Below are 12,752 nucleotides of genomic sequence, written 5' to 3'. Positions count from 1 at the left end.
ATCTCCTCTAAACAGTTAACCTAACTCATATAGTGTCTGTATCTCTTGTCCTCAGGGACATCAGGCGTATCGGTGTGTCTCTGATTGGCCACCAGAGGAGGATAGTGAGCAGCATTCAGAGTCTCCGTCTCCAGTTCCTCACCGTCCAACACAACGGCTTCCACATCTAAACCAACCCCCCAGAACGCTAGGACTGCACAGACAGACAGACAGGCCTGGGTGTGTTCATTCGGCACCGAACGGAAAAGAAAAACAAACTGAAAACAGATTCAGCTGAACTCGTTCAATAAGAAACGCTGGTTTCTAAAATTCTAGACGTTCTCTCGGCGGACTGGTGAACTGTTACCCGGCGGACTACAGTGGTTTTACCAAGGAGGCTTCTGTCCCTGATCCAGAAGACTTTGAGATGGAGGAAGTTTCAGCCCACGTCCTATACAGTACAGTGGTCTTCTGTCCCTGATCCAGAAGACTTTGAGATGGAGGTAGTTTCAGCCCACATCCTGTACAGTACAGTGGTCTTCTGTCCCTGATCCAGAAGACTTGAGATGGAGGTAGTTTCAGCCCACGTCCTGTACAGTACAGTGGTTTTACCAAGGAGGCTTCTGTCCCTGATCCAGAAGACTTTGAGATGGAGGAAGTTTCAGCCCACGTCCTGAACAGTACAGTGGTCTTCTGTCCCTGATCCAGAAGACTTTGAGATGGAGGAAGTTTCAGCCCACGTCCTGAACAGTACAGTGGTCTTCTGTCCCTGATCCAGAAGACTTGAGATGGAGGAAGTTTCAGACCCACTGATGGGTCTTCCTCCAATCAGGTGGACGGAGACGGACTGAAACAGGACTCTCCGTTTAGAGTCCACTACTTTTGACAAAACAATGGGATGATTAAATGTGTTTTATTTATTTCAGATGTTTTGTTTCCTTGTTCATTTATCAAGTAGCAGATTCTGACCAATAGAAAGAGAAATGACAATGTGGAGGAGATTCTGACCAATAGGAAGAGAAATGACAATGTGGAGGAGATTCTGACCAATAGGAAGAGAAAGGACAATGTGGAGGAGATTCTGACCAATAGTAAAATAAAGGACAATGCAGAGGAGATTCTGACCAATAGGAAGAGAAATTACAATGTGGAGGAGATTCTGACCAATAGGAAGAGAAAGAACAATGTGGAGGAGATTCTGACCAATAGGAAGAGAAAGGACAATGCAGAGGAGATTCTGACCAATAGGAAAAGAAAGGACAATGTGGAGGAGATTCTGACCAATAGGAAGAGAAAGGACAATGTGGAGGAGATTCTGACCAATAGGAAGAGAAAGAACAATGTGGAGGAGATTTTGGAGCAAAGGAAGACAAATGAATGATTTTCTGATAAATGTATAATCCATCATCAAACAGAATATGTGGAAGATTTGTGGAAAAGTCATGTTCAGTTTGATTAGAAGAGAAAGGACATCCTTGTTCAGTTTGATTAGAAGATCCTTGTTCAGTTTGATTAGAAGATCCTTGTTCAGTTTGATTAGACATCCTTGTTCAGTTTGATAAATGTACAATCCTTGTTCAGTTTGATTAGAAATCCTTGTTCAGTTTGATTAGACATCCTTGTTCAGTTTGATTAGACATCCTTGTTCAGTTTGATTAGACATCCTTGTTCAGTTTGATTAGACATCCTTGTTCAGTTTGATTAGACATCCTTGTTCAGTTTGATTAGACATCCTTGTTCAGTTTGATTAGACATCCTTGTTCAGTTTGATTAGACATCCTTGTTCAGTTTGATTAGACATCCTTGTTCAGTTTGATTAGACATCCTTGTTCAGTTTGATTAGACATCCTTGTTCAGTTTGATTAGACATCCTTGTTCAGTTTGATTAGACATCCTTGTTCAGTTTGATTAGACATCCTTGTTCAGATTGATTAGACATCCTTGTTCAGTTTGATTAGACATCCTTGTTCAGTTTGATTAGACATCCTTGTTCAGTTTGATTAGACATCCTTGTTCAGTTTGATTAGACATCCTTGTTCAGTTTGATTAACAGACATCCTTGTTCAGTTTGATTAGACATCCTTGTTCAGTTTGATTAGACATCCTTGTTCAGTTTGATTAGACATCCTTGTTCAGTTTGATTAGACATCCTTGTTCAGTTTGATTAGACATCCTTGTTCAGTTTGATTAGACATCCTTGTTCAGTTTGATTAGACATCCTTGTTCAGTTTGATTAGACATCCTTGTTCAGTTTGAACAGACATCTTTGTTTAGTTTTGTTTCATCCACAATCTTTGTCTTTACTCAGCAATATGCAGTTTCCTTAGCTGACTGACTGACAGTCTGTTTCTGCTACGTCGTGCTTCGTTACTTCATTGCCTTGTTTGGCTTGACAAGGACAGAGTAGTCAAGGGCATCAACAGATCTGGGACCAGGCTACAGTTTCCTCACTTATAGAACAAGGAGAAGAGTGCAACTCCACTCCACAGCAAATCACGAACCGAAAACAACCTCAGACATGTACCATAAGAAATACTTTACTTTGACCGCAGTACAATCCATGGTGCTTGAGCATCTAGAGCATCTCCAGCCCTGTTCCTGGAGAGAGATCTTTCTGGAGGTTATAACTCCAACCCTGTTCCTGGAGAGAGATCTTCCTGGAGGTTTAAACTCCAGCCCTGTTCCTGGAGAGAGATCTTCCTGGAGGTTTAAACTCCAACCCTGTTCCTGGAGAGAGATCTTCCTGGAGGTTTTAACTCCAACCCTGTTCCTGGAGAGAGATCTTCCTGGAGGTTTAAACTCCAGCCCTGTTCCTTGAGAGAGACCCTCCTGTAGGTTTAAACTCCAGCCCTGTTCCTGGAGAGAGATCTACCTGGAGATTTTAACTCCAGCCCTGTTCCTGGAGAGAGATCTTCCTGGAGGTTTTAACTCCAACCCTGTTCCTGGAGAGAGATCTTCCTGGAGGTTTAAACTCCAGGCCTGTTCCTGGAGAGAGATCTTCCTGGAGGTTTAAACTCCAACCCTGTTCCCGGAGAGAGATCTTCCTGGAGGTTTTAACTCCAACCCTGTTCCTGGAGAGAGATCTTCCTGGAGGTTTAAACTCCAGCCCTGTTCCTTGAGAGAGACCCTCCTGTAGGTTTAAACTCCAGCCCTGTTCCTGGAGAGAGATCTTCCTGGAGATTTTAACTCCAGCCCTGTTCCTGGAGAGAGATCTTCCTGGAGGTTTTAACTCCAACCCTGTTCCTGGAGAGAGACCCTCCTTTAGGTTTTAACTCCAGCCGTGTTCCTGGAGAGAGACCTTCCTGTAGGTTTAAACTCCAGCCGTGTTCCTGGAGAGAGACCTTCCTGTAGGTTTAAACTCCCGCCCTGTTCCTGGAGAGAGACCTTCCTGTAGGTTTTAACTCCAACCCTGTTCCAGGAGAGAGACCCTCCTTTAGGTTTTAACTCCAACCCTGTTCCAGGAGAGAGACCCTCCTTTAGGTTTTAACTCCAACCCTGTTCCAGGAGAGAGACCCTCCTTTAGGTTTTAACTCCAACCCTGTTCCAGGAGAGAGACCCTCCTTTAGGTTTTAACTCCAACCCTGTTCCAGGAGAGAGACCCTCCTTTAGGTTTTAACTCCAACCCTGTTCCAGGAGAGAGACCCTCCTTTAGGTTTTAACTCCAACCCTGTTCGTGGAGAGAGACCTTCATGGATGTTTTAACTCCAACCCTGTTCCTAGAGAGAAACCCTCCTGTAGAACCCTGAATATTCTATACTTCCTGTCCTGTTGTTCTGGGTACTAATGTAGGTTGATGTATTGTGGACCAAAGGGCCCTTGGAAAGCATGATAGAACCATGGTAGGAAATACAACACTCATATATGCACCCTGACAGGATAAGTACACAGATACAACACTCCTATATGCACCCTGACAGGATAAATACACTGATACAACACTCCTATATGCACCCTGACAGGATAAATACACTGATACAACACTCCTATATGCACCCTGACAGGATAAATACACAGATACAACACTCCTATATGCACACTGACAGGATAAATACACAGATACAACACTCCTATATGCACCCTGACAGGATAAATACACAGACACAACACTCCTATATGCACCCTGACAGGATAAATACACAGATACAACACTCCTATATGCACCCTGACAGGATAAATACACAGATACAACACTCCTATATGCACACAAACAGGATATAGACTCAGACAACACTCCTATATGCACACTGACAGGATAAATACACAGATACAACACTCCTATATGCACCCTGACAGGATAAGTACACAGATACAACACTCCTATATGCACACTGACAGGATAATACACAGATACAACACTCCTATATGCACACTGACAGGATAAATACACAGATACAACACTCCTATATGCACACTGACAGGATAAATACACAGATACAACACTCCTATATGCACACTGACAGGATAAATACACAGATACAACACTCCTATATGCACCCTGACAGGATAAATACACAGATACAACACTCCTATATGCACCCTGACAGGATAAATACACAGATACAACACTCCTATATGCACACTGACAGGATAAGTACACAGATACAACACTCCTATATGCACACTGACAGGATAAATACACAGATACAACACTCCTATATGCACACTGACAGGATAAATACACAGATACAACACTCCTATATGCACCCTGACAGGATAAATACACAGATACAACACTCCTATATGCACACTGACAGGATAAATACACAGATACAACACTCCTATATGCACACTGACAGGATAAATACACAGATACAACACTCCTATATGCACCCTGACAGGATAAATACACAGATACAACACTCCTATATGCACCCTGACAGGATAAATACACAGATACAACACTCCTATATGCACACTGACAGGATAATACACAGATACAACACTCCTATATGCACACTGACAGGATAAATACGAAGATACAACACTTCTATATGCACACTGACAGGATAAATACACAGATACAACACTCCTATATGCACACTGACAGGATAAATACACAGATACAACACTCCTATATGCACCCTGATAGGATAAATACACTGATACAACACTCCTATATGCACAAATAGACTCAGACAACACACTATAGTAGGGTGAATGATAAGAATGCTTTCTCCCCCCTCCCCCTTCTCACACACACACATACACACACACACACACACACACACACACACACACACACACACACACACACAATCAGCATCCTCATTTATCCCTGTTACTGGAGAGATCCCATATTATCTTGACATTGAGAGCTCTCATGGGGTGGATCTGTGCAACAGGTGCTCAGGACGTTTTAGGGGGGCGACACCACTTCCATCCCAGCAATGCACTCTGGGATCTGTAGTAGCATACATATACATATTATGAATGCCTTTTTTGCCCTCCTTCCAATGTTCAAATGTATTTTTGTATAATTTATTAAGGGACATTGTCCAGTTGGGACTGGTGATTAATAAAAGCCTTGTAGGCTGGGTGTTTGTAAAATAATATGTAGGCTCTGCTGAAGGGGGATGTTGTTATATAGTATTGCCATCATTTTGACTCCACTATTAAAATATTATTCCTATTGGTGTGATTTAGTCATTTTATAGTAAAAAAAAAAAAAGTGTTCTATTATCATTATGTTGTAATACTCATGTTTGTCCAGTGGGTGGCGCACTCGAGTCAGATACAAAAAGAAAGTGGTCTATTATCATTATGTTGTAATACTCATGTTTGTCCAGTGGGTGGCGCACTCGAGTCAGATACAAAAAAAAAAGTCTCTCTCCGTCGTCCTGACAACGCCGTGTAAACTCCCAGTGCTTTCTGAGGGACCAAAACAACACACACTGACTGGCATGTTGTCACAAGAGAAACGACCGAAAACATCAACATGTCATCGGGTTGACTGGTTATGACTGAGTTTCGAAAAACGTTTGATATTTGAAGAAGAAGAAAGAAAAAGAGTCAGAAGAATAGTACATAAAGATCTCATTACAGGTAAAGAGAAGATACATTGCCGGAAGTAGATAGCTAACGTTTGATAGCTTAGCTATCGTTTCTTTTCAATGAGATTATAAGCACATTGAGTACATCCCATTAAACCCACTTTAGTCAACTCAAAGCTACGTCAAGCTTTGAGTTGGTTTAACTAAAATAGCTAGCTAGTCACGCTGCTAACTAACTAACCAGATGGCTAGTAGCTAAGGTTAGTTTGCTAATGTATTAACAGCTAGCTATCCTAACATGTTACGCTAACTAGCTAGCAAGCTACATCAGAAAAAGGGGGTATCTTTCGTTGTTGCTGGCGCATTAGCTACGATTTAAAACGAGACCCTCAACTAGCCTTAAATGTGATGATCTAGAAGAAGAAAACATATTGCTACGTGTGGCGCTTGTTGTAGCTATTGTAAATGCTAAGTTAGCCAGTTAGCTAGCTAGCGGCTAAACCCTCTTCTTCTTCGTGTGTTTCCGGCAGACTAGACGCTGTGTTCCGTATTGTTGCCTTTTGCAGGTCAGAGTTGCGGCTTGAACATTTAGGTTAAAAGGGGGGGTCATAAATTGCATCACCATCTAACCCTGCACCAGTGGAGGCTGCTGAGGGGAGAACTGCTCATAATCAATGGCTGCAATAGAGTATAATAGATGGAATGGAGTATAATAGATGGAATGGAGTATAATATATGGAATGGAGTATAATAGATGGAATGGAGTATAATAGATGGTTTGGAGTATAATAGATGGAATGGAGTATAATATATGGAATGGAGTATAATAGATGGAATGGAGTATAATAGATGGAATGGAGTATAATAGATGGAATGGAGTATAATAGATGGAATGGAGTATAATAGATGTGGATAATGGAGTATAATAGATGGAATGGAGTGTAATAGATGGAATGGAGTGTAATAGATGGAATGGAGTAATAATAGATGGAATGATGGAATGTATAATAGATGGAATGGAGTGTAATAGATGGAATGGAATGTATAATAGATGGAATGGAGTATAATAGATGGAATGGAGTATAATAGATGGAATGGAGTGGAATGGAATAATAGATGGAATGGAGTATAATAGATGGAATGGAGTATAATAGATGGAATGGAGTATAATAGATGGAATGGAGTATAATAGATGGAATGGAGTATAATAGATGGAATGGAGTGTATAATAGATGGAATGGAGTATAATAGATGGAATGGAGTATAATAGATGGAATGGAGTATAATAGATGGAATGGAGTGTAATAGATGGAATGGAGTATAATAGATGGAATGGAGTATAATAGATGGAATGGAGTATAATAGATGGAATGGAGTGTAATAGATGGAATGGAGTGTAATAGATGGAATGGAGTGTAATAGATGGAATGGAGTATAATAGATGGAATGGAGTATAATAGATGGAATGGAGTATAATAGATGAAATGGAGTATAATAGATGAAATGGAGTATAATAGATGGAATGGAGTATAATAGATGGAATGGAGTATAATAGATGGAATGGAGTGTAATAATGGAATGGATGGAAATGGAGTATAATAGATGGAATGGAGTATAATAGATGGAATGGAGTATAATAGATGGAATGGAGTATAATAGATGGAATGGAGTATAATAGATGGAATGGAGTATAATAGATGGAATGGAGTGTAATAGATGGAATGGAGTATAATAGATGGAATGGAGTATAATAGATGGAATGGAGTATAATAGATGGAATGGAGTATAATAGATGGAATGGAGTATAATAGATGGAATGGAGTATAATAGATGGAATGGAGTATAATAGATGGAATGGAGTGTAATAGATGGAATGGAGTATAATAGATGGAATGGAGTATAATAGATGGAATGGAGTATAATAGATGGAATGGAGTATAATAGATGGAATGGAGTATAATAGATGGAATGGAGTATAATAGATGGAATGGAGTATAATAGATGGAATGGAGTATAATAGATGGAATGGAGTATAATAGATGGAATGGAGTATAATAGATGGAATGGAGTATAATAGATGGAATGGAGTAATAATAGATGGAATGGAGTATAATAGATGGAATGGAGTGTAATAGATGGAATGGAGTGTAATAGATGGAATGGAGTATAATAGATGGAATGGAATGGAGTGTAATAGATGGAGTGAATAGATGGAATGGAGTATAATAGATGGAATGGAGTAATAATAGATGGAATGGAGTATAATAGATGGAATGGAGTATAATGGATGGAATGGAGTGTAATAATAGATGGAATGGATGGAATGGAGTAATAGATGGAATGGAGTATAATAGATGGAATGGAGTATAATAGATGGAATGGAGTATAATAGATGGAATGGAGTATAATAGATGGAATGGAGTATAATAGATGGAATGGAGTATAATAGATGGAATGGAGTATAATGGAATGGAGTGTAATAGATGGAATGGAGTATAATAGATGGAATGGAGTATAATAGATGGAATGGAGATAATGATGGAATGGAGTATAATAGATGGAATGGTATAATAGATGGAATGGTATAATAGATGGAATGGAGTATAATAGATGGAATGAATGGATCCTAATAGATGGAATGGAGTAATAGATGGAATGGAGTATAATAGATGGAATGATAATAGATGGAATGGAGTATAATAGATGGAATGGAGTATAATAGATGGAATGGAGTATAATAGATGGAATGGAATATAATAGATGGAATGGATTAATAGATGGATGGAGTATAATAGATGGAATGGAGTATAATAGATGGAATGGAGTGTAATGATGGAATGGAGTATAATAGATGGAATGGAATAATAGATGGAATGGATATAATAATGGATGGATGGAGTGGATGGATCAATAGATGGAATGGAGTATAATAGATGGAATGGAGTAAATAGATGGAATGGAGTATAATAGATGGAATGGAGTATAATAGATGGAATGGAGTATAATGATGGAATGGAGTATAATAGATGGAATGGAGTGTAATAGATGGAATGGAGTTAATAGATGGAATGGAGTATAATGGATCTTATAATAGATGGAATGGAGTGTAATAGATCAATGGAGTAATAATAACGATGGAATATTAATAGATGGAATGGAGTGTAATAGATGGAATGGAGTGTGGTATCAAACTCAGAATAAAACCATGATATTCAACCTATGGAATGGAGTGTAATGGATGGAAGTGGATCACCATGGATGGAATAAAACGCAAGATATTCAACCTAATGGATCTAATAGATGGAATGGACCTCCTCACTGGAATGGAGTGCAGTGGATCACCATGAAATGGTAATAAAACGCAAGATATTCAACCTACCTGGATCTCTCTCTCTCTTCAGACCTCCTCCATGGATGCAGTGCAGTGGATCACCATGGTAATAAAACGCAAGATATTCAACCTACCTGGATCTCTCTCTCTCTGGACCTCCTCACTGGATGCTGCAGTGCATCACCATGGTAATAAAACTTATTCCCTACCTGGAAATCTCTCTCTTCATCCTCACTGGATGCAGTGCAGTGGATCACCATGGTAATAAAACGCAAGATATTCAACCTACCTGGATCTCTCTCTCTCTCTTCAGACCTCCTCACTGGATGCAGTGCAGTGGATCACCATGGTAATAAAACGCAAGATATTCAACCTACCTGGATCTCTCTCTCTCTTCAGACCTCCTCACTGGGGTGGGCTCCCAGTCGAATCACTCGAACTTTGCCCCACTGAACGTCTCTCCCACTGTTAATAGAGCCCCAGCTGCATGGATACTCCCACAGTGCTTTTCTCTGTCTCTACTTTACACTCTCCTTCTGACTATGCCCTCCTGCACTTTTCTTACATCGTGGAGATCTCCCTTCTACACACTGCTGCAATATGGCAGAATCCTTGGCACCTAAAGCACCGTAATGGGTTCGGAACATAGGCCCTCACAGATTAGCAAATATAACCTAACATGACCTGTTCAGGTAGAAACTCAACAAGACGGACAGGGTATCTTCAGTCTGGCCCCCGGGTCTACGTCTGACCAAACGGCAGGCGTCAAAAACACCAGGAATATGATGTATCGTTTGATCCGCCCCCCCCACTGATCCTTTGAGAGGCGCCCTGCTTCGGAGAGCAAAGCACGACACAGGTTGAGCTCCGAGGCGCGTGACCATGAAGCGTCCCTCTTCCTCTGGTCGGAGGATGCACAAAAAAATGAAAACATTTCCAGTTTGTCCTTTACCCGGCTTGACACAACGTATGGGTTTGGCCAAAAAGCAGGAATCCACTCCAAAACTCTCCCTCCTACCCCTCCACAATCATCCCCGGTAGGATTCTCAGGGAAAACGTTGTAAGTCTCTCCCACACCTGTTGCCTCAGGTAGGCCCACTTCATCGTGGTCTGACTCAACTTCAGAGCGCTCCCCCCACTGCCCACCAGCTCCGTTTCCAGATCCTCACGGTTCTTAAGAGAGCAGACATGTAGAAGTACGTTGACTTGTTTCATGTTCAGGAGACGAAGGACTTGAACTCAGCGCCGTTCTTATGCCTTCGCGTCATCTCACTTCTTCCGTCTTCCAGCCAAACGCCGTTCTTATGCCTTCGCGTCATCTCACTTCTTCCGTCTTCCAGCCAAGCGCCGTTCTTATGCCTTCGCGTCATCTCACTTCTGTCTTCCAGCCAAACGCCGTTCTTATGCCTTCGTCATCTCACTTCCTCCGTCTTCCAGCCAAGCTCCGTTCTTATGCCTTCGCGTCATCTCACTTCCGTCTTCCAGCCAAACGCCGTTCTTATGCCTTCGCGTCATCTCACTTCCGTCTTCCAGCCAAACGCCGTTCTTATGCCTTCGCGTCATCTCACTTCCGTCTTCCAACCAAACGCCGTTCTTATGCCTTCGCGTCATCTCACTTCCGTCTTCCAGCCAAACGCCGTTCTTATGCCTTCGCGTCATCTCACTTCCGTCTTCCAACCAAACGCCGTTCTTATGCCTTCGCGTCATCTCACTTCCGTCTTCCAGCCAAACGCCGTTCTTATGCCTTCGCGTCATCTCACTTTCCTCTTCCAGCCAAACGCCGTTCTTATGCCTTCGCGTCATCTCACTTCCCTCTTCCAGCCAAGCAGACAGAGCTCAGCATCTCTCACCCCTTCCCTCTTCCAGCCAAGCAGACAGAGCTCAGCATCTCTCACCCCTTCCCTCTTCCAGCCAAGCAGACAGAGCTAAGCATCTCTCACCCCTTCCCTCTTCCAGCCAAGCAGACAGAGCTAAGCATCTCTCACCCCTTCCCCCTTCCAGCCAAGCAGACAGAGCTAAGCATCTCTCACCCCTTCCCCCTTCCAGCCAAGCTCCATTCTTATGCCTTCGCGTCATCTCACTTCCCTCTTCCAGCCAAGCAAACAGAGCTAAGCATCTCTCACCCCTTCCCTCTTCCAGCCAAGCAGACAGAGCTAAGCATCTCTCACCATGCTATGTGGATGTCTGTGGATACATACCTGGGGGCGTATTCATTATGTCGAATCTGATGCAAAACGTTTCTTAAAACGGAAGCTAAAAATCGAATCACATTTTATACATATTTAACAGATGTTATTGGTCCATACACATATTTATCAGATGTTATTGGTCCATACACATATTTATCAGATGTTATTGGTCCATACACATATTTATCATATGTTATTGGTCCATATTTATCAGATGTTATTGGTCCATACACATATTTATCATATGTTATTGGTCCATATTTATCAGATGTTATTGGTCCATACACATATTTATCAGATGTTATTGGTCCATATTTATCAGATGTTATTGGTCCATACACATATTTATCAGATGTTATTGGTCCATACACATATTTATCATATGTTATTGGTCCATATTTAACAGATGTTATTGGTCCATACACATATTTATCAGATGTTATTGGTCCATACACATATTTATCAGATGTTATTGGTCCATATTTATCAGATGTTATTGGTCCATATTTATCAGATGTTATTGGTCCATATTTAGCAGATGTTATTGGTCCATACACATATTTATCAGATGTTATTGGTCCATACACATATTTATCAGATGTTATTGGTCCATACACATATTTATCAGATGTTATTGGTCCATACACATATTTATCAGATGTTATTGGTCCATACACATATTTAACAGATGTTATTGGTCCATATTTAACAGATGTTATTGGTCCATATTTATCAGATGTTATTGGTCCATACACATATTTAACAGATGTTATTGGTCCATATTTTATCAGATGTTATTGGTCCATATTTATCAGATGTTATTGGTCCATACACATTTTATCAGATGTTATTGGTCCATACATATATTTAACAGATGTTATTGGTCCATATTTATCAGATGTTATTGGTCCATATTTAACAGATGTTATTGGTCCATATACATATTTATCAGATGTTATTGGTCCATATTTAGCAGATGTTATTGGTCCATACACATATTTATCAGATGTTATTGGTCCATATTTAACAGATGTTATTGGTCCATACACATATTTATCAGATGTTATTGGTCCATATTTAACAGATGTTATTGGTCCATATATTTAGCAGATGTTATTGGTCCATATTTAACAGATGTTATTGGTCCATATTTAACAGATGTTATTGGTCCATACACATATTTATCAGATGTTATTGGTCCATATTTATCAGATGTTATTGGTCCATATTTATCAGATGTTATTGGTCCATATTTAGCAGATG

At 40.7% G+C, this 12,752-nt stretch overlaps 1 protein-coding gene, 1 long non-coding RNA gene and 1 pseudogene across 2 annotated transcripts; 2 read left to right on the top strand and 1 right to left on the bottom strand.

Moving 5' to 3' along the window:
• Positions 1 to 1,338, top strand: part of LOC127925980 (ephrin type-A receptor 6-like) — a 115,078-nt pseudogene extending 113,740 nt beyond the window's left edge.
• Positions 1,339 to 4,365: 3,027 nt separating this feature from the next.
• Positions 4,366 to 5,160, bottom strand: LOC127925979 (uncharacterized). Its single transcript, XR_008122997.1, has 3 exons — positions 4,754 to 5,160; positions 4,628 to 4,715; positions 4,366 to 4,505 (listed from the first exon to the last, which is right to left on the bottom strand). It is a non-coding gene; the product is annotated as an uncharacterized LOC127925979 (long non-coding RNA).
• A 512-nt stretch (positions 5,161 to 5,672) lies between these two features.
• LOC127925976 (uncharacterized) lies at positions 5,673 to 12,109 on the top strand. Its single transcript, XM_052511243.1, has 2 exons — positions 5,673 to 6,021; positions 9,614 to 12,109. Exon 2 carries the CDS (start codon positions 10,554 to 10,556, stop codon positions 11,526 to 11,528), a length of 975 nt encoding a protein of 324 aa, XP_052367203.1. The 5' UTR covers positions 5,673 to 6,021; positions 9,614 to 10,553; the 3' UTR covers positions 11,529 to 12,109.
• Positions 12,110 to 12,752: the final 643 nt, after the last annotated feature.

Source organism: Oncorhynchus keta, unplaced genomic scaffold, assembly GCF_023373465.1.
Source record: "Oncorhynchus keta strain PuntledgeMale-10-30-2019 unplaced genomic scaffold, Oket_V2 Un_contig_6537_pilon_pilon, whole genome shotgun sequence".
Taxonomy (NCBI): Eukaryota; Metazoa; Chordata; class Actinopteri; order Salmoniformes; family Salmonidae; genus Oncorhynchus; species Oncorhynchus keta.
This window is presented reverse-complemented; position numbering and strand designations above follow the sequence as displayed.

Bases quoted from the DNA above. Each gene is read 5' to 3' on its own strand.
- LOC127925976 (XM_052511243.1), top strand. From the start codon at position 10,554: ATGCCTTCGCGTCATCTCACTTCTTCCGTCTTCCAGCCAAACGCCGTT.